Genomic DNA, 27,945 nt, shown 5'->3' with positions numbered 1-27,945 from the left:
TGCTTGGGTGCCCCGTACCACACTCTCCACTGAAGGAGGCTTGTCTGGCAAGCTTGCTTCCTTCATCTGAAGTTTTGTTTCATCCAGGTGACTTAAACTCAACTGTTACTTTTCCTTGCCTCATACAGCCCCCTCCCCACTCCCAACCCTAATCTTATCTTAGAAGTGCTGAGCTCAGCCATGAGAATGATTTGGCCAGTGTAAGTTTTCCTAGCAGAAAAAGAGGGGGAAATTCTGGAAATATACTCTATTAATTCTCTGAACTCTCCCATCCTTTTGATATGGAAAGCAGTTTTGAGTTATCTAAAGCTGGGGCTAGGTTAGAGTTGTGTGTGAATTTATACTCTTGGCAGAAAGACAGTAAGCCTGCCTGTGTGTCTGTGAGTAGGCTCTTTGCTAAGTGCTGCACACAGCCAGCCCTTTCTTGGTTTTAAAGTAGGCTTGCTGTATGTCAGCCATGTTGGAACGAAGACTGGTAATTAAATCAACATCCTCCTGTGTCCCCAGGAGCCTTTTGAGCATGAGTCATTGCTCCTTAACCGAAAGGATCACAAGCTGACCAAGGCTGAGAAAAAAGCAGCAAAGAAAAGCTACGAGGAAGACAAACGCACTTCAGTTCCATATACCCGCCCATCATACGCTCAGTATTACCCTGCCAGCGACCAGAGCCTGACCAGCATCCCTGCCTTCAGTCAGAGAAACTGGTGAGTCACTGAAAGGGGAGAAATGTCTGCTGCTGGGCCAGGCCCAGACTTTTCAACTGGTCCCTTCTTTAAACAAAGGGAAAGCCTATGACTTGCTCTTTGGCTGCTGTAAACTGACATGTTCTGTTCTTGGATGAGGTGCTGAAGCAGTTCAGCACTCCGAGTGTTTTAAGTGGCTCTGGCTGGAAGAGTGAGCTGCTGGCCTTGTGACTGAGGAGAGTCCTTGTGGATTCCCAGGGAGGTGCAGTTTCCTGTAACACAGACGCCCAGCCCTCCCACATAGCTGCCTCCTACCGTAGCACCTTGGTCCTAGACCTTGCTTAGCAGCGAAGTTCAAGGGTGAAAGCTGGGTCCTCCATAGGTCTTAGATTGTAGACAGGAGATTCTGTTGTTCCTAATGGGATTTCATTCTGTGTCTGTGCCATGTTCCTGAGCAAAAAATCTTTTTCTTGAATACAACGTCTAGAACTGTTCAGAATACAAACAGGATGGAAGCCAATTGCTAAGTTGGGGGGAGAGGCTCTTTGTAATAAATTACAGAATAGTTACCTATGTTTAAAAAAATTTTTTTTCATTTCAACAAAAAGTGCCTTGTAACCCTTACCAGATCAGCTTCCCGAGCTGGTATAGGCACTTTGCATTTTTTCATTGATGATCTTGAATTAAAGATAATTATTTTATTTGAGAGGGATAGATATAAGACTTTTCTTTTGAAGATTCTGTTAAAACAGGAAAAAAAACTTACAAAATGAGCTGCTGCTGCTTTTTTGGGAGGCGGGGGTTGGGGAGGAGGTAATTAGGTTTATTTATTTATTTTTAGAGGAGGTACTGGATATGAACCCAGGACCTTGTGCATGCTAGGCATGTGCTCTACCACTTGAGCTATACCCTCCCCTGCAAATGAGCTTCTTAAGAAACTGAACCCTTGTAAAATTTTAAATAAGACTAATTTTTAGTGAGTAAACTTGCTACTTTTTATGTACCCTTCAAGTGGAGAATTGCTGTCTTTCAAAGCCTTCACACTTTATTTCTAGGTTGTTTTCTAAGATACTATTGCCTGAGTATGTCCTCTTCTCTTGTCCTGCACCCCTTTTTTCTCTTTTCTGGGCTTTTCCTTGTAGCAGCAGGAATGGAACAAGTCTGAACCCAGTGGGAGAAAAGCCACATGGGGGGAAGATGTGACAAATGGGCTGGGCTGTGAGGAGATGTCAGCTCGTTTTCTGGCCCAGCTCCGGCCCTGTGGGAGGCCTCAGCCTCTCACAGCACTTGATGAGCCATCCCATGATCCTGCTGATTCCCTATCCTTTCTGGGTACAGATGATGAGGCCTTCCCACCCAAATTCCTTACCTTGGCCCCTGCAGTATGGGGCTTGGGCTACCCTTCTGACTTCGTATCCTGAAAAGAATCCCATTGACATCTGAGCAGAGCCTCCAGCTCCTGCAAAGCCACCCTGGACCAACTTTGAGGAGATGGGCCCCAGACCCTGGTGAGCTTGCTGTGTTATCTGGGAATGTGGACATCCACAGGGCCCCAGGAGCTGCCCACAGAGGCTTATAGCAACCGAAGAGCAGTGTGATTGAGGAGTCATGCAGACTGACTCCAACTGCAGGGTGATATATAAAAGTGTGTTCTTTCATGTGCCAGTCTTCTGTCGGATGAGGAAGAACATACCAATCCAAGAGGGTCTCTTTCCTAGGACTAAAGATCAAAAATACAGACTTTAGGGACTTAACTTCAAAAATCTTAAATCAGGAGCTGCTTTCTCAAGGTTGTCGGATCATCTGCTTAAAAGGAAGGTGAAGAGTGAGGAATGCATCACTGACCATGGGAAAACATTTTGGCATGGACATAGTAAGAGGTGCACAACCAGTGCTCAGGTTGGCTGTGGCCATGTACCATTTAGAAGCCCAACTTCTGTGCACACATTTTGGCTGCTGCTGCTTTTGTGATGGCCATGACTAGTGGGTCACTTTGGGGACTGGCCCCAGGAGAAGCCCACTGAAAAGTAATGCAGAGGAGAGAGAGGTGTCTGTATTACTTATTGAATCTTAAGGTTTCAGAGGTTAAAGATGGTTAAAGTTGGACAGACGGTCTCAAGATCACCTGAACATGTGGCATCACATGGCCCTTTTCCCTTGGGTGAGTGGGAAAATTCCACTCATTTGTCTTCAAATTAGCATGCACTGTGTTCTGAAGAACTTTTCCTCCCTTATGGCATCTTTGCCTCTTCCTAACTTCCAAGGACGAATTCCTGATGTATGTAGACAGTCCAGATTCTAGAGGAGCACATGTCACCTCATAGTTCCAAAAAGGTATTATTCCGATGACATCTGATTCTTCTTAGACTCTGAGAGGCCTTATCCCTCACTGTCTCTCTGTCTCAGCCTTGCCTCTAGTCTCCTTTTGAATTTGCCATACCCTGCAGGTTCTTCTGATCCTTCTTTCAGCAGCATTTGAGACTTTAGAATGGGTTAAGTCTGGACAGGCTCAGCAGTCTTTGCTGAAAGGTAAGTAAGGGCTGTTCTGCCAAACTCTCTTAGTGTGCTTGTCTTTCTCTTCTAGGCAGCCAACCCTGAAGAGTGATGAGAAGCCCGTGGCCAGTGTTCGTCCTGTTCAGTCCACCCCCATCCCCATGATGCCCCGACATGTCCCACTGGGAGGCAGTGTAAGCTCTGCCTCCAGCACCAATCCAGCTATGAACTTCCCAATCAACTACCTGCAGCGTGCGGGAGTCCTTGTGCAGAAAGTGGTCACCACAACAGGTTGGGAGTTTCTGGGTTCTTTTCCCGGGGTGCTGTCCCTTTTAAAATTACTTTGTTCATTCAGGAAGTTTTTATTCAACAATGTTTGCATTCTAGGCCATACTGTATTGGCATTCTTGGTAAAAATGGAGAAAGCAGCAGTCCCTGATCTTGAAGAATTTGCATTCTAATGAGAAATATCTGAAGAATAATAACTCAGAACTGGTGGGTGGGATGGACTCTGAATACCACAGAGATTGTGGAAATGTCACTGGACATAGAGTTGGTCTTCTGAGAGAGGTTTGAGTGTGTTTGAATCCTGCCTGACTGTAGGGCCAGCTGGGTATGAAGGACAGCTGTCACCCTTGCTCCTTACTTGGAAGACTTGAATGTCGCTTGCTTTTTGCTTTGTGAGTTTAATGTGGACTGAACCTGGTGGGTTTAATGTGGGCCAGTGGTAGGAGGTGGGTAGCCCATCTAACCCTGTAGTTGATTCTGTGATTCAAGGTAATGGGGGAAGGAAAGCATTTCGTGATGCTGTTTTTCATCTTGTTATCTAGAAATATTCATGATAGATACATTTTAATGAAAATACATTAATTGGGTTTTTTGAGTATGAAAATAACACACAGCCATTCTAAAAAAAATTAAAGCAAATAAAAACAAAAAGACAGCCTCTTGTAATCCTGCTTCTTTGCTGATTCTTGAAAGTACTCTTCTCTTCATTCTTTAGTTAGGTATGGAGTAATGCCAGCAAAGAAGAGGATGAGGCCACTTTTGGAGCCTAAAGTGTTATGGAACACATACGTGCAAATAGCTTCAGGAGAAGAAGGGAAAAAGTAGAAATAACCATTTAGCTAAAACTTTTTCTAAGCCAAAAACTCTGACTTTTAAATTAAATCAAGGAAAATTGATCAGAAAGACAGATTTCTAAAAAGTGTCTTGTTTTCATAGTAGTCTTTGTTTAGACAGTTGTGAGAGGTTCTGCTTGCTCCACCTTCCATCGTTCTGACCTTTGCTCCACTGAGACACTTTAGGTAAACCACTGAGGAACAGGGGTAGATGTGGACTTTGCATTTTCTTTTCCTCCTTCAGTCAGGCCCATGTAATCTAAATATGAGATCTGTGTCTTTACTAGATATTGTTATTCCTGGACTCAACAGCTCCACAGATGTACAGGCAAGAATTACTGCTGGTGAGAGCATCCACATCATACGTGGGACAAAAGGTGAGAACCTGACCCAAGAGGCTCATCCCCTACCTTTGGTTGAAAGTGGTGGACTGGGAAGCAGAATAAATACATATGGCTTGAGCTAGAGAGGGCGTAGGAATCATCCTATAAGAGTGTTACATGTTGGAGAAACATAGGAATGATACTTCTAGGAGCTCAGCCAAATTGGGGTGGGCCCAGTGGGTATCTGTCAGTGGCTTAAAAGAAGGGAGTTAGGGTCCCTGCATTCCTTTATTTTGCTGTTGTTTTTATGGAGAATCTTGGAGTGGGTTTGGATAGACAGTGCTTTGTGTTAGTCTCAGCCTATGGATAGTGTCAGCTAGGAATGCCTGGGACAGTCATCCAGTCCTGTACTACTTGTGGCAAGCCCCCATAGACATTTCCTCAGAGCCAGTGTAGTGGCTGGACCAGCCTTGTGGTTCATATTATGACTGCAAAATGTACCTCAGCAAAAGCCATCAGGGAACTTTGAAAAATCAAGGTTTATTACCCACAGGTTCTGAATGGTACATGGTAAACTCGAGGTCCACACAGGAAAGTTGTGGGGAGAGAGAGAAAAAGACTGTGGACCTGGGTCTGTCTTTACTAGGGTCCAAGAGTTACATGGCTAGAGTTTCACGGGTTCACTCTTTATTGGTGAATTTGAAACATAAGAGTGGGAATTAGGGTATGGGAAGGGAAAAGTGGGGTTACTCAAGGGTTAGTTATCTAAGTTATCTTGGGCTTTCTAAAGGAGAACTTTTCATGGGTGGGAGCAGCCTGGATCCCTAGTCTAGTAGTTTAGCTAGTACTGTGTCCTAGAGCTGGCAATTTGTTTATCCAAAATGGATGTCTTTGAAATGGATGCCTTGGCAATCAAAAGCTTAATGTCTGGCACTATGCTACACATAGGGAGACCAGAATCTGAGGGAATGAGCTGTGGAATGGGTTATAAACCAACATGTATGTTGTTGTGCCATCTTATCTACTTTCTTAGAGTAGGGTGGAGGTCTCTGACTAGGAAATGTAGTGGTATACCTGGGTTGCATGACAGAATTTTCGAGTGTGGTCATTTAAGAAGTCCACTGCCTCTGGCCTCCTTATGGAGAGAGATGAGATTGCTGGAGGGAGAAATCTGGGCTGGATGGTGTCAGGACTCAGCTGAAGCCTGTCTTTCCTGTCAGCCTCTGCTGTGTGAGGCTCCCCTGAAGTGAGGGTCTTTGTTTAGTAAGGAGAGTTTGCCTTAGCCTCTGTTGGGTTAAAGTACCTTCAGTCTCAGGGAAAAGATGCCATGAAACATATACACACAGAGTATGTCGCATGCAACCCCCTGATGGGGTTCTCCGTAGCCCAGAGCAGGGGTGCAGACTATGGCCCATGGGCCAAATCACACCTGCTTCCTGTGAACCAAGAATGAGTTTTACATTTTCAACCATTTTCAACTGGTTGGAAAAAAAATCAAAAGAATGATATTTTGTGACATGTGAAAACTATGAAATTCACATTTCGTTGTCCATAAAGAAAGCTCTTTGGAGCACAGCTACACCCAGCAGCAGAGCTGAGTAGTTACAACAGAGACATTACAGCCCACAAAACCAAAAATATTTACTAACCGACCCCTTAAGGAAAAGTTTTCGACCTCTGGCCAGGAGACAGCTCTGACACCAAGAGATAGATCAAAAGACATGCCCAAGACCAAGGGAAGGTAGACTAGTGCCGTGTGGGACTAGAATGGCCCGTCTTGAATTATTCCTACCAAGGGAGGGAGGGTGCTGAGGCAGTAAGACTCCCTCCTCCCAAATCAAGAGGAGGACCTGAGCTGGAGTACCTGGTCCACAACAGAAGGAGCCTACTTACTCTCTTTCACAGCACCCTGTTTTATTTCCTCCTGTCCTGCATTTAACCTGTCCTGATGTTTTCTAGTATAATTGTCTGTCTCCTCCTCTGGAGGTTAAGCTCCATGAGACAGGGCCCTTTTCTGTCTTGTGTACTGCAGTGTCTAGAACAGTGTCTGATATATGGTAGTCATGAAATCAGTGTTTCTGAAATAAATGAGTAATATTGGGTCCCCAGCTCAGTCACCCCACTCATTTCAGGGATACTGAGAGAGAGTGTGAGACCTAATATTGCAGCTGTTTCCTAACCCACAGTGCCTAGGCCTGGAGTCTCCCAGGGTTGGCTGTATTGCATGTCTGTTCATAACAGTCTTCCTCATGTTTCTTCTTAGGGACATACATCCGCACCAGCGATGGGCGAATCTTTGCTGTCCGGGCGACTGGCAAACCAAAGGCCCCTGAAGATGGTCGGATGGCTGCCTCAGGTATAGTGCCTTCTACTTTCCATTGACCTAGATGGCATTTCTTTTGGTTTGGTTTGTAATTAATTTATTTTTTGAATAGAGAATGTATACGTGGTTCACAATTCAAAGGGGTAAAATGAAAAGTAAGTTTTTCTTCTCCCACACTCCCAGCCATCCATTGCTTCTCCTGGAGGTGCTACTCCACCTGGAGGTGTTTTTTCCAGAGATACTCTATACAAACACATGGTACAGGGATATGTATGTGCATGTGTGTATGTGTGTATATAAAAAAAACAGTATGTATGTAGATAACTTTTCTTTTAAAACAGATACTTACTATTATCTACTGTTTGCCCTTTTCTTCATTCACTAATGTATCTCAGTGCTTGTTCCTTATCATTTCTTTAGCTATTCCTCAGTGAAGGTTTGCACAGGACACTGTCAGATGGGTATAATAGTGCATTACCAAGTTCCCTGTCCCTGGACATAAATTGTACTTCACCATTCCAATTCTGATTCACAGTCATGTGGGTGTATCTATAGGACAAATTCCTAGAAGTGGGAGCGCCAGGTCAAAGAGTGTATGTGTGGCATATTAACAATGTCAGGAACTCTTGGAAAATTCTCCTCTCTGGGAGTGGTTCTCATTTATCCTCCTATCAGGAGGCATGAGAGCTGGACTGCTTTTATTATGGACATTTTCATATGTGCAGACAAGTTGAAAGAACAGCACTGTGGCACCCACATACTGCACCTGGAGCCAGCGATTGTCCCATTCTCACTAACTTTCTTCTCTCTCTACCTTCCTATTATTTGAACTGTTTGTAAATTGAAGTCATCATGTCATTTCACCCCTAAATATTTCAGCATACATTGATTAAGATTAAGGACATACTCCTCTGAGTCATAACACCATTATTACACTAAAAAAAAGTTAACAATTGCATCTTACTATCCAGGCCATATTCAGATTTCCCAGTTGTCTCAACCATCTTTCATGGCCATGAATTTTGTTTTGTTTTTAAACTAGGATGGACTGCTTTTTAAATGTCATTTTCCTCTATTCTCCCATCCTGGTCACTAACTGTCTTTGCCTCCAGAAAGAGTCTCACTAAAAGAATGATCTTTTAGCATTTCATATACATTATTTCATAGGATTCACCTTGGTGGAGTTTCATAGATTGGGGAACTGGGGTACAGAGAAGTTGCATGTCTTGTTATGGATAGACTTGTTTCCTCCATCAAAGGATTCCGTTCTTTGTGACTGAGAAAAGTTGACTGGATAATATCATTTGTACATCAAACTATTTGAATTTGGGGGACCACAGGATAGGATTTTTTTTTTAATGTAATTTTTTCCTATACTCTCTTTCTCTCCCTGGCCATTCTGGTTCTCAGTTACCTACATTTTGTCCCTAGGTTCCCAAGGGCCTTCTCTCGAGTCCACAAGCAACGGCAGACACAGTGCCTCATCACCCAAAGCCCCTGACCCCGAGGGGCTGGCCAGACCCGTCTCTCCAGACAGCCCGGAGATCATCAGTGAGCTCCAGCAGTATGCAGATGTGGCTGCTGCCCGGGAATCCCGTCAGAGTTCCCCAAGCTCCAATGCCGCCCTGCCTGGTCCCCCGGCTCAACTTGTGGACAGCAGTGCTGTTCCTGGGACAGCTCTTGGGACTGAGCCTCGACATGGGGGTCATTGCCTCAATAGTTCCCTCTTGGTAACGGGCCAGCCCTGTGGTGACAGGCACCCAGTGTTGGACTTAAGGGGCCACAAGCGAAAGTTGGCCACACCATCTGCTGCCCAGGAGTCATCCCGCCGGCGGTCCAGGAAGGGCCATCTGCCAGCCCCCGTGCAGCCGTATGAACACGGGTATCCAGTTTCTGGCGGGTTTGCCGTGCCACCCGTCTCCTTAAACCATAACCTCACCCCACCCTTCACCTCCCAGGCTGGGGAGAACTCCCTGTTTATGGGCAGTACCCCCTCCTACTACCAGCTGTCCAATTTGCTGGCAGATGCCCGCCTGGTATTTCCAGTGACTACTGACCCTCTGGTGCCAGGAGGCCCCGTCAGTTCCTCTTCCACGGCTACCTCAGTCACTGCCAGCAACCCCTCTTTCATGCTCAACCCCTCTGTACCAGGGATACTACCCAGCTACTCACTCCCATTCTCACAGCCACTCCTGTCCGAGCCGAGGATGTTTGCGCCTTTTCCTTCCCCTGTCTTGTCCAGCAACCTTTCACGGGGCATGTCTGTCTACCCAGGCTACATGTCCCCACATGCAGGCTACCCCGCTGGTGGCCTCCTCCGGTCCCAGGTGCCTCCATTTGACTCTCATGAGGTTGCCGAAGTGGGGTTCAGCTCCAATGATGATGAGGAAAAGGATGATGATGTGATAGAGGTCACGGGGAAATAGCTGGGGAGCCCCTCTCCACCTCACTCGGGGCCCCTGGCAGGTTGCCCACCAAGATGGAAGGCAGCAATCTGGGCTTTCTGAGAACAGGGCACTAGGCAGGAGGGAAAAGGAAGAAAACGAAGAAGGGTGGCTGACCATAGGTGGCAGGGCTCTGTTGCTGTTTCTAAGAAAAGAAGCAAAAAAATCCAACAGAGCAGCAATAGTGGGAAATCAGGGACCTAAAACAGGAATGGAGGGGCAAGGTGGCCTGCCTCTTTTCCTGCCTGCCTTGTTTATGCTGTCTGCTTGCTTGCTTGCCCATTTGAGCGTAGAAGCTCATGTCCCATTTCTGTCTTTGGGAACATTCTCTCCCAAGAGAGCTGCCTTACTGGGTGACTTAGCTTGGCCTGGAGAGGGGAGGGGAGGGAGGGAGGGTAAGAGAAGAAGGGTGGGCAGACTGAGATTCCATGTAAGTGGAATCTTTTTAGGGGATGGGAAAGAAGCAGACCAGGTATGTGTGTTAGTGCGTGTGTGTGCTTATGTATGTATGTACGTGTATGTAACAGAGCAGGGGTGATGGTGGGTGGGAAGGGAGGGAGGGGGGACTAAGGGGGAAACTAAGAAATGAATTTACCTTTTTAAAAACGGAAATCAGAGTGTGGTGGTTCTTGGCAACTATTAGGATGAACATCAGGGTGAGCCCAGGAGAAGAGCCATGGAAACCACAAGTTTCCTTCTAGTTGGGTGCAGACAAGGCCCAGCTAACCCAAGTCCCTGGTTTTCAGAGCCACATTTGTTTTTAAGTTTGGGGGAAATTATGAGAGAAAACGGGCATTACCAATCTCTGTCTCTTTCCCCAGTGGCTGTCTCTGAGCAGATCTCCCGTACCAGGGCATGAGATTGTCTGTGTGCAGAGGCTGGGAGGGAGAAGCACTGTGGTGTATGAGTGAGAGGTCATGGAGTTGTGGCCAGAAAAGACATTCTTCACAAGGATGGAACTGAGCCCCCAGCTACCTGTCCTGGAGGCCTTTCCTTTCCTTTCCTTCCCCATAAGAGAGCTCCATGTTAATTTATTTCTTACGGGCAATTATTTATTATTTGGACTTTTCATGTGTCTTGGTTCTTTTTGGGGGGTGGGTGGGAGGGGGAGTTAGGGTAAAGAGGGTAGGAGATGGGAAGGGAAATTTTCAGATATCCCAGACCCCATAGCTGCTGGTGAGTAAATCCTGGGTGGATGGTGAATTGACCAAGGAAAGAGAGTTCAGCTTGACCAAGGTTTATTAAAGAACTATGTTTTCAGGAAATGGCCTCTCAGGAAGATCAGGGAATCCTGTGACTGGATAGTTGGTGAGGGTGAGACTCATTCCACAGTGATTGAAACTTAGCATCATGGAGTTTGCAGTTGGAAAGTGACCCCAAATTTGGAGCTGTGTCCTCCTGGGATGACTTCAGAGGCAGGCTTTCTATGCTGAATAGTGAAAGCTGTGTATAGGTGGCTGCTGGGTTGAGGAAACAGACTACTGATTTCCTATTGGAAAGTGTCTGGGCTTCCCCAGCCTGTCAGATAGATGCTCAGTGTGGGCCTGGTATCTGCTACCTCCATCCTCTTCGAAGGAACATGGAGGAGCCCTTCCTCTGTAGGAGCCTTAAATCATTTTAAAAGAACACATCAGTCATTGTGGGTCTCCCCTTTCTTGCTGCCAGTGCTGGGGGTGGGGGCAGGGGGCATCTAGTCTTTAAGCATAAACACTGGCTGTCTTCCTATTGGCTTTTCCCCTCACTGCTACTGAGACCTTGCTAGGAAGTTCTTTATGATGAACAAACCCTGTCTGGCTTTAGCGCTTTACCACCTACACATGGGTCCCTCCTCACTGGGCAGCTGCTGCACCTGCCTCTTCCCAGCCCTGGAAGCAGCTTGGCCAGCTCACCCCTAGTAAGTAGCTGCTTCTGCAACTCTTCTGATCAGCCCATCTCCCCTGTTGGAAGGCCTTAGCGCACTCTGGATGTTATCCCCAGAGAAGAGACGGAGATGGCTGATGGCGGTGTGTGTGTGCTGTCCAGTTACACAAAAAGTGGAACTTAAGGAGCTTTCTTTCTCTGTTTTCATAAGCACCCTTCAGACACTTAACTCTCCTACTCATAGAAGCCTTAGACCTACAATTTAGCTATGCAAGTTATTTTAATAATTTTAAAACAGCAGTTCCAACCAGTGCTTTCTCTTCCAGATGCATCCCAAGAATGAATGGTGAAGGGACTCAGCTGGCATGGGCTCTCTGGTTGAGGCTGGTGCAGTAGGAGTAAGCTAGCCTGGATCTCCAATTTGCAGAGCACAGTCACAACCTGAGCTACTGATGCCTCTAAGGCCCCAGAGCACTGGGATCCCAGAGACGTGTATGTGTGTGTGTGTGTGTGTGTGTGTGTGTGTGTGTGTGTGTGTTTAGGGAAGAAGGGGTATTTCTGTGTTTACCTCTAGGAAATCACAGTAGCAGGCTTTGAGAATCCAGAAACTATCCCAGCAAGGAATTGAAACCAGTCACTAGAGGGATAGGCTTTTGAAGGCACTGGGAAGTGAATTGATATTCTGAGAGGCCGCCCGTGCCTGCTCTCTACCCAGTAGTTCCACAGCCTGGGTCTTGCTTCAACTCAGGAGAGGCCATAGTTTTGGGAGGCTGACCTGACTAGACAAGGCTTTCTTTGATATGTGCAGCTTATGTTGTGTAAGGGGGTAGGGTGGAATCATGGGAAATTAGAGTGCTACTGGTTCCATGGTTTGCTTCTTTTCTTTTTTCTTCTTTTTTTTTTTTTTTTCAAATGAACCTGAAAACACTTTTGTGACTTTTCTGCTGTCTCTTTGTATGTGCTGGTAGACAAGCGTGCATGCACATCAAACATGAGCATATGTAGGAAGGAAGCAGGAAATGTCTCAGAGTCTGAGAGCCGTATTTTACAGTTTCTTTGATCAGAGACACTTGGTGGTGGCCTCCACCCACCATCCGAGCCTGAGTAAGGGAAGGATGGTGACATGAGGGAGAGCAGAAGATCAGACTTAGGTATTTTCCCTCACTATTGTCTTCCACAGAATGTTTTCAAGGTCCTCTCAAGCCCCATCTGTTTGGTTTAGCCTAAATCCTCGACCCAGGGAATATAGTACTATTTAATGATTCAGGATTACCATTTGTAGCATTGCTTGATTTCCTTTTGTCAGTATCTTCGTAGGTAAAAATTGAAGAGAGACAAATTAGCTTAATTTAAGTGAGAAAGTAAATGAACCATGTTGGATACAGATCTGTTTTTTCACATTAGATATCTGCAAAGTTCTCACCCCCTTGTGTTATGCTTCTTAAGCATCTATCTTAAGCATCTTGTGACTTAAGAATAACTCTGGTCCTTGGAACTCTCTTCCCTAGGAATTCGTGTGTGGAATCTCTATGTACTTGTGATTCACAACTAAATATGAAATTTTCCCACTCCAGAGCATGAAGCAAATAGTTGGGGTAACATTTTGCCGATAGGTTGAAAACACTCAACTATACTTTAGCAATCTGGGTGGGACTGTCACTCCCAAAGCTGTTGCCAGAGCAAGTTCCTCTGCTTCAGTCTGTTCATGCCTGGCATTGCACTGGAACTGAATCCTCATCCCATGGGGAAGGTCTTCTGGGGCTTTACATTCCTTGTTCCTAGTGTTCCTGGCCATGACCCCCTTGTGCCTCCCAGTCCCCTGTGATTCCACAAAGGACCAGTCTCCTTTCTGAGCTGTGGCCTCCTGTGCATCCAGCTAGGTGGCTCTTTCCCCACCAGAACTCCTGAGAGAAGAGCTCTTTCCCTCACTGGACCTCCAGGAGACTTTCTGGCCCCCTGCTGACTGTTCCCAAGAAATCCTCACCTCATGGTCTGTCTGAGAATGCTACACTCTCCATCAGACTCGACTCCATTCCCCTCCTCCTTACTCTTGTCTTCTGCCCTGTGTATTCTGCTGTGATCCCTTAATGTCTATTCTGTGCCACTAACTTGGCCTTAGGCCTTTTATGAATACCCAAGTCTTACAATGAATTTCCTGAGCAGGCAGTGTCCAACTTCTTTGCTCTTCAGGGACCTGAATCTGTTCCTTTTCTCTCTCATAGGTCTGTTTGCCACAGTAATCTAGTGCATTGGGGAGAGGTAGCTAGACAGGCTGCAGAGTCTAGTGCCGGGGGCTGGGGGAGATTTGGGTGCTCTCTTACCACTACTGGGATGATACTCAGAAGAGAGGGGACCTCATACTGTGACCTGACCCAGGACCCTCCCTTGGAAGAGAGCTCAGCCCAGGTTTGTGTGTGTGTATATATGTGTATGTGTGTGTGCGTGTGTGCGCGTGCACATGCTTGCTCATGTGCACATGGGTGTAAACTGACTGTTATCTGGTTATGTTACTCAGGGTGGGCTGGGGACTCACCGGAAGAATCCGCTCAGCCTGCCCGAGACTGTTTTTTTTCTTGTACCCTCTCCAGAAGGGTCGGGGGAAGAGGGTCCAGGTGGGTTGAGGGGGTCGCAATGGATAACCACTAAGGCCACACTGCTGCCAGGAGGAGTGGGGGGAGATGAGGTGGCCCCAGGGACCTGGCACCTGGCTTTGGTTTTCCGTCTTCTTTCCTCAGGACGCCCCCTGAGGCCTGGGACTTGCCCCTGACTTTGAGGATCATCTGCGGCTGGGTGCTCCAGCTGCTGGTGTGATCATGGGCTTCCCTCCTCTCAGCAGGGCAGGTGCTCCTGCCCCAGAGACTGGGCAACTGGCTGTTTCTATGACGTATTTATTTTTACTTGTGTTTCATGTCACTTTTTTAAAAAAGCAAACAGAACAATTGTAAGTCAGTATAACTGCCTATCAGTTTTCTTTATTTCTCTTTTTGTAAAATAAAATTTAAACTGATCAAACTGTTGTTTGATCAAGGAATTGTCTGAACAGCTATTTGGCTGGGTGGTGGTGAAAGGGAGCATAGTGGATGCTGGGATGACACCTGTGGGGTAGAGGGTAGGAACAGAGGACAGATTGCTGGCAGGCTTTTTTTATGCAGTAGGGTTCACTAGGCTTTTTCTGCCTTTGCTCACTTGAAGAGGACTTCATTTCCTGGCTCTAGAGGAAACAGCGAAGCTGACTCAAGAATGGCTTGAGGCTAGCTGGTCCTGAGTCATGGCAAGTCCTGCAGGGCCAGCCCTAACTAGGCTGTGAGTGGCCAGGGATTGGGCACAGCATCAGTGCCTTCAGAGGGTCTTCTTCAAAGGGAGATGGCTGGTGGCAGGGTTTGCAGAGCACCTTACACTGCATACTGCATGTGTGCTCTCCGTTTATCATCTGAGTTAGAGGATCTAACCACCGCCTCGAAGAGAAATACCAAGGGCTTTGGAACATGAGAAGATAGGGGAAGGAGGGGACCGTCTACACTTGGGTTTCCAAGCTTGGTCCCTTTAAGGGGAAGAGCCCTGGGGAAACATCCTCTGAAAATTTACTAGGAGAATTAAAGAGCCTGTGTAGGGATTCCTTGGACAGAGGAAGGCAGGAGGAGACAGAGGCCAAATTTGGACTCATGAGAGGAGAAAATGTGTGTTAGGAGATAGGAGTGGGAGTTGAGCATGGGTGAGGCAGCTAGGAGATGGAGTCTGCTCAAACTTGCCGCAAGGGGGAGAGGACAGTGCCTGAGCTACTTCCTCCTTGTGGCTAGTGGAGGCCTTGCTGGGATCCTACCAAGGGTGGGGCTTGCTTTGTTGGGAGCAGCCTGCAGTGAAGCCAGGGAGGCTGATGGCTGCAGCCTCAGTCACTGGCCAACTTTTATTTCACCACAGAGATGCTGGGGCTCCTAAGGCACACCCTGAACTCTGACGTGGGGCTCTGTAGTTCCCCAACCAAGCTAAAGGAAGTGAGGAGAGAGAACAAGATGAGGAAAGGGCAGCTCCAGACAACAGTTTCCTGGGAGAAGCTCATCAGGTTTTGAGAAGCAAAACTGACCATTCAGAAGCTGTCTGTCTCCGAGGGCACTGGCCCTTCCTTGTCTCACAGGAAATGCTTCCAAGTGTGGTGCAAATGCCAGTCCACTTGCCTGGGGCACCCAGATGATTTGATCATGTGCCTAATGTTTCTCAGCAGAATGGAATTGCTACAACCCTGCCAGCCCAGTCCTGAGTGCCTGTGAGGGGTCAGCTACCCTTTCTGCTAGTTGGCCCAGAGCCCTGTGGGTGAGGTTTAATCTTCCCTGCCTGTGGACAGAACAATGTGAAGCAGAAGGAAAGGAAACCAGGATTGCAAGTGCCTCTGTGTGCCTAGTCTGTCCTTTGCTAGTACAGTAATGGATCCACAATAAGATGATTCTCCTCCCAAACATCTATCCTCCATGTGAGGAAAACCAAATTAGCTCTTGGCCCAGCTTGTCTAGTGGCCAAGCTTATGAGCATAGTTGTCCCCTCCCCTAACCCCTCCACTGCAAGATTGGACCTCTTAGGAGGACGAGGTTTTATCTCAGGGGCTCTAGAAGAGTGCTTTGTTGCTTGTAGATCCTCAGAAATATGAGCTGAAGATCAACCTGTCTTCAAGGAGTTTACACTTGACCTGGGGTTACGTTAAGCTAGAAGGGCAGACTAGCCTCCCCCAGCCACGTGTAGGGCACTGAAGGGGGAGCCTGAAAGGAGAGCGAAGTTCACGTGGTGAGCTCCAGGAGGGCGGGGCCTTGGTTTTGTTCAATTAGTATCTCCACCCTTCAGAACCGTCCTAGCAGGGAGTGGTACTCAATAAAAGTTGGATGGATGAATAATCACCCTTGTGCTCTGGTTGGGGGGCCAGGAAGGGAGGAGGTGGCGGTGGAGGATTGGAGGCAGGAAGCTGATATTTGCACTGTCCGGAGATTGGATCCAGTTTTTTCCCTGAGCCTCAGCTGTAAAATGGGAGCAAGTGGCCTTGCCTGGCTGGGTTCCCAGGTCTGTCACGAAGCCTCAAGTGAAAGAAAGTGGCATTACCCAGGATAACGCTCCTCTCCGGTGCCGCCTTCCAGGACTCCAGACTGGCTCTCTACTGCGGGCCACCAAGCCCACTTTCCCCCACACCTGGGGCCGGGCAGTCATGGTGCGCTCGACAACCAAGATGCTAAGGGTTGTTGCTAAGTCACCCTTGGCAACCCAATAATTTGCGAGAGGCAGGAAGGTGCCGCGTGGGCTCCTCCCTGGACAGCTCCAGGGAGTAGGCGCGGGTTCGTCGCCATGGATATGGGGCGGGGCGGGGCGGGCCTCTGCCCTACCGGTCCCGCGCGCACGCGCCCACAGCCACGGCCACGTCCTGCCGCTAGAGGGGGCGGGGCGAGCGTGCGCAGCGGGCGCGCGCAGGCTCCGCGACTGAGCCTGGAACCGCGTGCGCAGATCGGCGTTCGCGGCTGGCAGCCGCTGAGGTGAGGGCTGGGCGCTAGAGGTGTTCCCGCCGGGGTGGCTCTAGGCGCGCCGAGGGCCTGGGACCTCCGTCCGCCCCAGCAACTCAAGGCCGCCGCGTCTCCACTGTGACCCCCGCGGCCCAGCCAACCTTTGCATCTCTTCTCGCCCACAGCTGGCCCTGGCCGGGTTCAAGGGCCCGAACGCGACCTTGGACCAGTCCTGCCAGCCGGGTCCCCTTCTGCCTCGGCCACGGGTGACGGGCACACCCAGAGGCAGTGGAGCCTGTGGCGGGCGAGGGGGCGGGGGGCACGACGACGGAGGCCAGAACCGCACTTTTAACTCCGCCCCGGTTTCCTGAGGACGCGCCTCGCAGCTGTGGCTGCAAAGTTTAGCTTCCTTTAAGTTGCCGAGGTGCGCGGGGCCCCGTGAAGTCGTAGTTGAAAAGAAAAGGGCGTGGGTAAATAGGCGAGGCGAGGGTGAGCAGGGGCTGGAAGCCGAGAGTGAGGATGAAGAATGGAGGCAGCGTCCCTTCCTCCGGGCGTGGGCCCCTCGAGCCCCCAAGTCTTCCCGCGCCCAGCACGCGCTTAAGTTTTGCCTGCGGCAGGGCCCTTTAAGGGCCCTCCCGGCCTCCGCGACGCACGTGAGCTGCCTCAGGAAGCCTGCGCGGGGCAGCCTGGGCTTCTGACCGAGGAGAAACCGAGGCCGGAGAGGTTATCAGCCTGTCCAGGATCAGGGCCAGATGCAGTGGCTGGAGCCTTCCAGGAAGAGGGCTCTCCAAGAACAGGGACATGGATAGGGCTCTAATGAAGAGCTGACATTTTGAGACAGAGTTTGGCTTCTGGTTTCCCTAAGAGGTCTGAGGACTGGGAGGTGCAACCTGTGGTGAGGAGAGAATTCTTGTAGAGAGGGGCCTGGGCTTTCCCTGAAAGAGGATCAGTCAGGGCACGGTTCCCGGCTCAGTGGTTATTTTCTTTCTGCCCCCAGCCCTGGAGCACTTGGAGCATTTGGTCCTTGCCGCCTGGATGCCATGAGTTGCTAAAAGTGAGCCTGGCTTTAGAGGTGAGCTTCCCCAGCCCTTCTCCTTCCCTTTCTTTTGAGTACTGGGAAATTCACGTAGCCCTGCCTACTAACAGTGCTGACCAAAGCTCTGGGGCCCTCAGGTACATTTCCCTCCTTTTCTGAGCAGTTTAGCAGGTGAGAGGAGGAGAAACGTGGGAACTAAGCTCCTTTGAGTGGACAGGAAGTGTGCAGCTGAGAGAATGGGGGTAGGTTAAGGTGAGGGGTGGTCAGTCCCAAGACAAGTGGGAGACTTAGATGCTGAGAGCTTCCAGCTGAAAGCTATGGGTTCAGAGATGTCCATAAAAACTTGGACTGTTCTGGAAGCCCTGTCACCAGGGAGGAGAGAGAAAGTGGAAATGGCAGCCTGGAATCAGACTCCCTGGATTCCCATTGCCTGCATTTTGTCCAGGTGGCTCTGTTTGGTACCTGTGTGACCTTGGGCAGGTCTCTTAACCTCTAACCATTTGCTTTCTGATCCACATCCACCTTGTGATGATTAATGAAATAGCTCTGTTTCAACATTGAGACAGTGCCTGGCATATAGTAAATACCCAATGACAGATTTATCATCATCATTATCATCAAAGAAAACAAGAGTGAAAGTAACTGAAGGCAACATGAGTAGGACATGGAATGCATCCAAAAAAGTGCAACTATTGGGCAGGAACACGGATGAGTGAGAAGAGGCGGCTCAATGTCATGACGCTATAGGTTTAGGCATTTATTTTGCTTTTTGTAACACAAATACTGTGTGCACGTTGACTCCAAAGACAATTTTTCAGCAAAAAAATTTGATACCCAGAACCCATAGGGAACAAATTATTCCATAGAGCCAAGTTTTCCATAGGGCTGAAGTGCTGGCTTTCAACTCCTAAACCTTTTAAATTTTAAATACTTGGGGTGGGAATGTTCCTCCAGTGGGTCACATGCTTCCATTCCTCTGTAAACATTCTTCCCTGTGGTATGATTTTTTTTTCCCTCCTTGGGTGACTCAGGTCATACCCTGTGTATAAGAGGGTTAGGCTTCTGGCCCTAAGTTTCACAGAGGGCCCGATGGTCTGTCTTGAATGGCTCACACACCATCCTCTGTGTTGTGTCCCTAGGCCTGCTCTTGGATAGCTTCTCTGCTTCTAATTTTTTCCCCTGAAACAAGTGTCTTTTTTTTGCTTATACCATGCAAATAGGAATAGGGAAAGGCCAATGGGGAAGAGGGAAAATTGCCAAATACATGATATACACAAAAAGAAAAAAAACCTCTGCCCCCCAACCCACCCCAGGATGCCTTTCTGTGAACTACCTAGTACGAGTGGTCAGGTGGGGAGATCAAGACCATGAAAACTAAATTCCAAACACCCGGAGATGTTGGGGAGAAGGGAAGGAAGGGGGAGGGACAGGGCAGCAAGTGGGCCCTAGGTGTGGCTACCCCTAGGCCAGCACCCCTCCCCCGTGGGATGAAATGCTCAGGGGTGAGTGACTCTCATGCTTCCCATTGTGTATCTCTACTTCTAGCAGTCTTTTCCCCTTCCTAGCAGTTTCTAGTCTATGGGCTGGAAAAGCAAGATAGAACTTGTTAGCACTGGCAGCTAGCTCAAGTCTGGACTTTGTTCCGCCTGCTCAGGCTGTTTTGATCTGGTCTCTCCTCTGGTTCTGGATGGGTGAGCTTACTGGGTAGCAATATTCCATGGGCCAGATGTCCTTAGCCAAGGAGGATTTCTTATGAGAGTCTCTTCCTCTGGCACATTTTCCTCCTGAGGTTTTGTTCTTCATGGTTTCCCTGTTTTTAAATAAGTATTTGGACCCTGTGCTTGCCTGTCCTTCCTCTGGCAGTGGTCCATGAGGCTTGGGGAGGCTGGGCAGGCAGTGTGGCTCAATTGTGGTAAGGAAGAGGCAGTGTGGGGAAAAGGCAAGCTTGCTAACGTCTGGCCCATCAGGGGAGCCTGGTTAGGGCCAGGAATATGTCCCTGGTTGACAGGCTTCTGTGCCTCTCTCTGACTCAGTTTCCCCCAGGTGTGACCAAGGCTGCCAGCTGACAGAGCTGCTCTGAGAGCCCCAACAATTATGATTGAGAAATAAAGAGGCTTGTGGCTACAGTCATCCTTTGTAGCTCCCTTCTAGGTCACTCTGTGTGTAAACACCTCTGGCCCCTCCCTCTCCTGGGTCAGAGCACCCAAGGCAGGGCTGAGGTTGAGCCAGAACTGGCTGGCGGGCAGGTGGGCACGTTGGTCAGAGCTGGCTACCAGCCTCCTCTCCCTTCTGTCTCCTTTGCAGCTGCCTTGGGGTGCGGCGTGGGGGGCACAGAGCCATGTCGGACCTGCTACTCCTGGGCCTGATTGGGTGCCTGACGCTGCTGCTGCTGCTGACTCTGCTGGCCTTTGCTGGGTACTCAGGGCTACTGGCTGGGGTGGCAGTGAGTGCTGGCTCACCTCCCATCCGCAACGTCACCGTGGCCTACAAGTTCCACATGGGGCCCTATGGTGAGACCGGGCGGCTTTTCACAGAGAGCTGCAGCGTCTCCCCCAAGCTCCGCTCCATTGCCGTCTACTATGACAACCCCCATCTGGTAAGGAGCCTCTTGTGCCCTGGGTGGGGTTCTGCCCCATGGACAGACATGAGGCAGGGCTTGTTGGGTTTTGGTTTCTGAGGAGGGGGTGGGAAAATGTTTGAGCTGGCCCTGCAGACCACCTCCTCTCTGAGCTTAAAGCTCCTTCCAGATTTAGTCTGGACTTCTGCTCCAGGCATCCATATGCTGGCTTTTTGTTTGTCCAGATCTGATTCCCCTGGCTCATGGCTACCCATGGACTTCTGAGTGCAGGGGGCCACACCATTGTGAGTCCCTAGCCTCTACTGGGGCTTTGGTCTATTGCCTCCTCTTCTTGCTCTCCGTCCCTCTTCCAGCCCTATCTGAGGCCAGCGCTCTAAGGCCAGGCCATTCCGATTCCGCCCTATCTTTGAGGTCCTATCTTGTTCCTGTGCCTTCCCTCTTTCAGCTCTCCTACTAAAAGAAGGTGGAATCCCACCTCTCCAACCATTGTGGTGTCCCCTGGCCCTGTGGTATGGCATTTCTTTGGATATCAAGCTGCCTGGTTAGGATAGGGCCTGGGGGGGCAAGTGGAGCCAGGTGAGCTGTCCAGGATGCTAGGGTCAGAGACTAACCTGGCGTCCCTGGCATCCTGTGGGTGCATGGCTGTGCTTACAGCCTGTGGTGACTCAGGACTCACCAATGTGGCCTCCTGCCATGTCATGCGATGGTGCTGCCCACAGCTGCATGGGCTGGCAGCTCTGCCAAGAGTCCTGCGACCTCTAGTGCAAGCATTGGGAATCCCCAGCTCTGTTCTCTTGCCCTAGAGAGCTCAAGTGGGCAAGGCCTATAGCCTACACACTGTCTGCTGACCGGGCCTTGTTGGGGTGCTCTGTTGAAACAAAGGTGTGTTCACTCCCTCTCTGTGCCTGGTTCTTCTTGACACCTGCACTCTGGAGATGAACAGACTGGCCCTGCCCTCAAGAAGCTTTGTGTGGTTGGCAAGTCATCCCTACATAAATGAATCTCCAGCAGGGCACTGTGCTCAGTGCCCACAGAGCTTTGAGCTGTGGGTTTTCAGAGCATGCCTCCAGTCTGCTGGGGAGGCTCAGGGAGGAAGTCTTCTGCCATGGATAGAATTTTGCTCTCCTGGGAAGGGCCTCCTGCCTAAGGGAACTACAGCTGTGCAGGCCTACAGACATAAGGTGACAGGGGAAGTGTGTCCAGTGGACACATGATGAGGGGAGAAAGAGGTAGAAGGGTTTGCTGGCCGAGGCAGTGGGTGGTACAGTAGGCTGGGAGGAAGGGTGCAGCACAGTTTGCCACCTGCAGTTCAGGAAACTACGGGATAGCAGGTGGAGGAGGGAAAGAGTTGAGGCAGGGGGCCATTGCAGACATTGAGCTGGGCTTGGGTGAGAGGTGACCTGGCCTGGATGAGGAATGAGTAGACATTGAGGTTTTGAGGTCACGTGGCTGGGAGATGCCACTAAATGGGAGCCAAGAGCACTGGGGCCCAAGTGGGATGGGGCAGATGCTGGGCTATGAGAAGCTCCTAGACCAGATGCCAGACCCCCACCCTTACAGGATTCTGGTCTGTAAGTCCCTGCCCCTCCTTCCACACCTAATGCAGTTGGAACCTTTTGCAAGACCTCAGTGGGAGGGATGAGAATCCTTGCAGCTGCCTTTTTCCTCATCAGCATGTCCTGTTCTGGAAGCAGTATGCTGCCTTTTGGGTTGAAAGTGCTAATTCCAGGATGGGAAAGGGCCCAGGCAGTGGGGTACCTTGGGGTCAGTGCTGGAGGCTGGTCCAGGGAAAAGTGAGATAGAAGAATCCTGGCATGGGGCACTCTCCCCATGGCCTCGTGACCCAGCCACCTCCAGGCAGCCCACCATACAGTTCTCCTAGAGGTATGGTGGATCCTCTGGGGTGATCCCTGGGTGTCTAGGATTGGTGGGGCACAGCCCGACTTGATACCAGTCTAGGGGTCCATGACCTGAGAGTTCAGCCTTGAGGCCAGTGATTCTGTCTCACCACTGTCCTGCTGTGTGACCTGGGCATATCACATTCCCTCTGTGAGCCTCCCACTTTCTCCTCTATGGAGTCATGTTAAAGTACCTGCTTATAGGTAGGCTGGCAGGGGTTAAATTAAGTGACATAGGTGAGGCATTCACCCCAGCACCTGGCCCTCAACAGAACTATAACAACAACAACAACAACAACAAAAGGGTGGAAAAAAACATTCATGCTAATTAGTTGTGATGACGGATTGTTAGGCTGGGCACTCATAACCAGGCCTAGACCCTGTGAACATCTGGTTGGCACAGACGGTGGACATACAGGTCAAAGTGGCCACTCTGACCCTGTCCATCCTGGTCCTGGGTCACTCCAGGAAACACTTGAGTTCCCATTTAGAGTTGGGTCGCACCTTGAACCTGGGATGGCTCAGGGATGCTTAGTCTCCATGTACTCTAGAAGCTGGGCAGTGTGATCTCTGCCTGGCGGAGATCCTGAAAGATTCAGGGAACCCTGGACCCCAGGCTTCGGGTGCTCATGGCTGTCACAGGCTGATCTATAAGGACCTGAGGCCTCTGGGTCCATGCTACTGATATTATAGAGGAGGAGAGTAAGGAGCAGATAGGAGCTGGGGTGCTATCTCACACAGTTTAATCGTGCTCTTTAATTTCATTTAACAAAGATTTGAGCACCTGCTCTGTGCCACTCTATCCTGGGCACTAGGGCACTATGGAGACCAAGAGGCCCAGACCTCAGGAACTCTCAGTGGGCAAGGGGTATGAGGGAAGCCTATAGGAGAGGCCTCATCTGGTCCTAGGGAAGGGAAGAGCCCAAGCTTTCTGTTCCCTAGCTGCCTCCCACAGTGGTGTTCAGCATGGGGCCCTGTATATTGTGGTTCACAGAAGGAAGAGACAGGATGTAGGCTGAGCTGTTGAGTGTCCCATCCCCACTCCACCCTCCCTAGCCAGCACAACAGGAGCTAAAACCTGCTTCTCTGTGAGTGTGGGAGGAAGTAAGGCTATTTCAGGCTCTGTGAGTGGGGCAGTGAGTGACCAGGTGAGGGGTGGCCACATGCTGTGTGTGCTGCCCACCCCCATGAGGTATGGACTAACAGCTCCCCAGCCATGCCCCTTCCAGACCTCAGCTGGGCAAGGGGAGGCTGGTTCCTGAGAAAAGCCTGGTGAGGCCTCACCTGGTCTGACTCTGGGCCCAGGAAGTGACACAGGAAAGGGCACCACCACAGTAAGATTGTGGCGATTGCCACATCCTGGGGACACGTATGTATGTATGTATGTATGTATGTATGTATGTATGTATGTATGTATGTATGAATGTATGTCAGCCAGCCAGCCAGCCGGCCGGCCCTCTCTCCTGGAGTCGTTTTTGGGAGGAGGCTGTAAGATCTGGGTGAGTGATTATTGTGGTGCCGGAAGGATTCCATTCTCCATCCCTGAGGACCTTGATAGCAATGGGGGGAGGAAGGAAGGAGTATGTGGCAGGAAGTTGACAGACCCTGGCAGTGGCTCATAGGTGTCCCTCTGCACTCCCAGGCTCAGCATTCATGGAGTGTGGCCATTTCCTCTTCTAAGTACCAAAGAAGCGAGTGAGTTCCAGAGTCAGGGATCTGTCTTCACCCCTCCACCCCACCTCCCTACCTCCCTCAGTGCGTGCGTGCGCGCGCACACACACATATCCAGTACTGCTCTGTCCTCTCCCCTACTGCTGAGGTGGGGGCTGGTGGGGTTGGACAGTGACTTTTGCCTCCCCTTGGGTGTTAGGAAGGAGCTGGAGAGGACCCTGAGCACCTCATATGATCCTGACCATATGAGCCTGACCAGTTCTGTCCTGTCTGCTAGCCTGGCCCTCCACCTCCTGCCCCACCCTCTGCTGCCACTGCCTCGGCTGCTGTCTTTGGGGCTTAAGTACCTACCTATCTGCCCTTGTGGGGAGCTTGGCTGAGGCAAGTAGGGCGTGGCAGCTGGTTCAGTTTACCTGGCCAAGGAGAAGGTGCTTGCCCCAGGCATGGAGTGATGGCGATGGGAACGGGTAGCGCTTGGGTTCTGCCTTTAGTAAGCTAGACCGCATTAGACCTCCTTTTTCCCCCTAGACCACTGAGAGACAGCCTGGGCCACCAAGTCTACAGGGCCTAAGGCTGGTAAGAGTTTGTTGCCCCTCTTCCCCTTCAATGTGTGTAGGGGTATGGGCCCCCCCGTTCTCCCTGGAAACACTGAGGTCCCATGGATCGTGGGAATAGTTGGGGTGAGGGAATAGAATTTCCCTGAATTGAGTCCTCAACAGGATCAGTGGGAATGTGGGCTGGGCTGATGCTTCCTGAAGGCCCAGGCCATCCCATACCCCCATTACCTGGTAATGATTTTTGGCCAGATGGAGTCCAGGCTTTTGCTCTGCAACAGGTTAACTGTGGGGCAGCTGTGGAAAGGTGAGCCCACTCTGCCCAGCAGAGCTGCCTTTGGAAGGGAGAAGGGGTGAGGTGTGGGAGAAGAGGGCTTTGGACTCTGGGTTTGAATCAAGGCTCCACTGCTAACCAGCATGTTACTCTGAACAAGTCGCTTTGGCCATCTGATAATTCCTGCTTCAGAAGTTTTGTTTTTCTGGGGATTAGATAGTAAGGATAAGGCCAAACACCCAGCTCCTAAAAGGTGCTTTAGGGCTCTGGGCATCCCCCCCACCACTTCTGAGGACCTTGTGCTTTTAGGAACTCTCCCTGCCTGCCTCTGGCCTAGCCTCCTGTGGGCTGCCTGGGCCATATGAGGAGGCGCAGTGGAGGGAGAGGCCCTGGCACAGGCCATTCCTAGTCAGGGCCTATTTCTTGGTCTCAGAGTGGCTGTAAGTAGTGTGGCACACTCTAGAGCCAGTCTGCCTAGGTTTGAATCCTGATTCCAAACTTGCCTTGCTGGGTGACCTTTGCTGAATAGCTTTGTTCTCTGGATCTCAGGAACAGTGTTCTTTGGATTTAATAAGCTGAAGCATGGAAAGCAGCATCTGGGGCCGGTGGTGAGCTCCTTGTCAGGTACTAGCTGTTGTTAGGTCTTGGCCAGGCAGGAACCCTCTCTTCACTAAGGGCTCACACAGCAGGGTCAGCAGGGTCAGCAGGGTACTGTGAGGCTTCTCTGGAAGGGGCAGTGAGGCCAGCTTGTACTCGGTAGCTGGAGGTTCTAAGCAGACTGCCCTCTTCTCACAATGCTGGGACTCAGGAGGCCTCACAGCCCAAAGGAGATACTCTGGCATCTCTTACCTGACACTTTTGCTCTGAGGGCGGATTCTGGATGGGCCTGCCTTACTCACATTGGTGGTGGGTCTGGCCACTGCTCTGTCTCCCTGATGTGGGTCCTTGCTGATACTAGTTCTGGTCTAGCTCTTGTTCTGGGCATAGATACTCAGAAATGACTGATATGGGGAGGAAAAGACAAATGGAACTAGGAGACTCAGGCTGACTTCCTGGGGTCAGGCTCAGATAAAGCCATTGCATTGAACCAAGATGGGTGGGGTTTCTAGCCATCAGAGCACTCCTACCTTCTGGGCCCTTGACAGCCTAGGTGGGCCATTCCCCTGGAGGTAGGCCTGGGCTCTCCAGGGAGCCCAGGGAAGCTTTCCACTCCTCCAAGACCAGCCTTGCCATTCCCAGCTTGTGTTAGGGCCTGCCAGTCTCCTTGCTGGTTCCTGGTTCCGACTGCCTTCCAGTTCCCACCTGGTATGGGGCTGCTTAGCAGGTGGTGGGCTTGCTGGGTAGCCTCCTAGGCTGCCCCTTAGCCACTTGTGCAGGGGAGAGGGCAGGAAGTGTCCTCACTTGTAGAACTGAGCGATTCCTCAGGCAGAAAGGGAGGGAGTACCTCTGTGCCCCACACCTCCGGGATCTCAGGAGCCCTGTCTCATTAGCTGTTTCCCTCCCATGTGATAAGAGTTCTTCCTTTTTCAAGGTGGAGGGAGAGGATGTTTGCTCATGGTTCAGGGCCCGTGTGTGCATGTGTATGCATTCACGTACTATTGCTGAGCACACCCAAGAACTTTCTGTGTGCACAAGATCCTGGACGTTACTGCCCAAAGGCCTGGAGTGGTAGGGAGAGATGGAGAGGCCATCAGTTACAATACAGCACAAGACCTACTCCATCTGGTGGGCATTTGGGGATGAGAGAGGAGGGATTGCTTAGCGAGGAGCAACAGAGGCTTTCAGGATGAGAGTTGAGCTGTGTCTTGAAGGATGGGAGAGTTTCCCAGGCAGAAGGGACTCTGGAGTAGGGTTAGGAGGACATTCCAGGCAGGGGAAGTAGCCTACGCAAAGACAGGAAGCATAGGAGGATGTGGTATGTTTGGAGAGCTGCAAATAGTTCCATGTGGGTGTTTGCGGGGTGTGGAAGGAGAGGAGGCTGCAAGGCGGATTGACCAGAGCCTGGGTTTATCTCTCCCTCTGCCACTCAGATGCTTAGTGGGTGCCTGCCCACCTGGGTCCTGGCCCCTACTCAGGCCTGGGGATGCAGAAAAGGAGTGCGAGGTGAGTGTGTGGACAAAGTGGGCAGTGTGGTGTGGGCCACTCGGAGGCAGCCTTGCATGCTTGGCTCAGGAGTTTCATCTTAGAGGTGAATTGGGAGCTGTTGAGAGATTCTAAGCAGGATGATCATAGGTGCTCTTGTGCCTTTGGGGGACTAAGGAGGATGTGGAGCTGGGAGCTCCAGTAGGGCTGCTGACGATCAAGACCCTGGGACCCAAACCCAGGCAGGCCAGGAGTTAGAGAGGAGATTATCAAGTGACCCTCCATTCATTTTTCTATTTAGCCTATATTGGATGTTTCTTTTGTACAGCATAGATTGCAAGGGTTAGGAACAAGATAGGCTTTGCCACGGGCACTGTCGCTTGGTCTGTCAGCAAGGCCTGTCAGACCTTCTGTCGCAAATCTTGGGTGTGAATGGGGCAGTTGCACCATCTAGAGACAAGAGGTGGTACTGCAGTGATTTCCCATGCCTCTGGGTAGGATGGGAGGAACATAGGGCTCAGAGAAGTGACTGTGCTGCAAGGTAGACTTGATGTGGGCAAGAGATTACAGCACGATGTTGGGATGTGTGTGGGAGCCACCCGGAAAGGCTCCCCAAGGGGGTATTTGGACTTGAAGGATGGGCAGGGAGGAGCTGCACGCTCAGAGATTTGGATAGGTGAGAATTCTAAGCCAAGGGTTACTTGTTTGGCCTGTGTCATAGCTACTAATAATAAAACAACAATGGAGTGCTTGCTGAGTGCTGGACCGTGCTAAGCCCTCATGTGAAGGATCTCATTTAATACAACAGTTCTGTAAATTGCTATCAAGGAACTGGGACTTTAGGAAACCAAGGGACTCATCCAGAACACAGGACTCGAGATTCATGCCCAGGCCTGCCTCTCTCCGGAATTTGCACCATATTGCCTTCCACAAAAGCCCTGAGTTATGCTTAATGACAGAGGATTCAAGGGACCAGAAAGGGGACCAGAACTTCAGAGAGCCGAGGGTGACCCGCAGGGACTACATAGAGGTGAGAGTGCCCAAATCTAAGGCAAAGTGAGACTCCAAGGGCAAGTTTGAGTTGGCCAAAGTAGAGCGGCAGAGCAGAGGTCAGAAACCCCTAGGGGATTA

General features: G+C 50.3%; 2 protein-coding genes across 7 annotated transcripts in view; both read left to right on the top strand.

Moving 5' to 3' along the window:
• Window positions 1-10,472, top strand: part of RAD54L2 (RAD54 like 2) — an 82,026-nt gene extending 71,554 nt beyond the window's left edge. For both annotated transcript variants that reach the window (XM_031470429.2, XM_031470432.2), the window contains 5 exons: window positions 508-704; window positions 3,268-3,467; window positions 4,585-4,674; window positions 6,884-6,976; window positions 8,375-10,472. In XM_031470429.2, the coding sequence (XP_031326289.1) occupies window positions 508-704; window positions 3,268-3,467; window positions 4,585-4,674; window positions 6,884-6,976; window positions 8,375-9,369 (1,575 nt within the window). In that variant the 3' untranslated portion in view covers window positions 9,370-10,472. The remainder of the gene's footprint in view (window positions 1-507; window positions 705-3,267; window positions 3,468-4,584; window positions 4,675-6,883; window positions 6,977-8,374) is intronic.
• Window positions 10,473-16,660: 6,188 nt separating this feature from the next.
• The window catches only part of TEX264 (testis expressed 264, ER-phagy receptor), a 29,165-nt gene continuing 17,880 nt past the window's right edge, over window positions 16,661-27,945 (top strand). For 2 of the 5 annotated variants that reach the window (XM_031470440.2, XM_031470438.2), the window contains exons 1-3: window positions 16,689-16,754; window positions 17,719-17,793; window positions 20,062-20,353. In XM_031470440.2, the coding sequence (XP_031326300.1) occupies window positions 20,096-20,353 (258 nt within the window). In that variant the 5' untranslated portion in view covers window positions 16,689-16,754; window positions 17,719-17,793; window positions 20,062-20,095. Of the gene's footprint in view, window positions 16,755-16,876; window positions 17,146-17,254; window positions 17,617-17,718; window positions 17,794-20,061; window positions 20,354-27,945 lie in introns of those variants that run through there. The other 3 variants (XM_010977855.3, XM_031470439.2, XM_064496500.1) reach the window with 3 other exon arrangements.

The sequence above is a fragment of the Camelus dromedarius genome, chromosome 17 (genome assembly GCF_036321535.1).
Source record: "Camelus dromedarius isolate mCamDro1 chromosome 17, mCamDro1.pat, whole genome shotgun sequence".
NCBI lineage: Eukaryota > Metazoa > Chordata > Mammalia > Artiodactyla > Camelidae > Camelus > Camelus dromedarius.
Note: the sequence above shows the minus strand (reverse complement) of the source record. Positions and strands in the feature narration are given on the sequence as shown.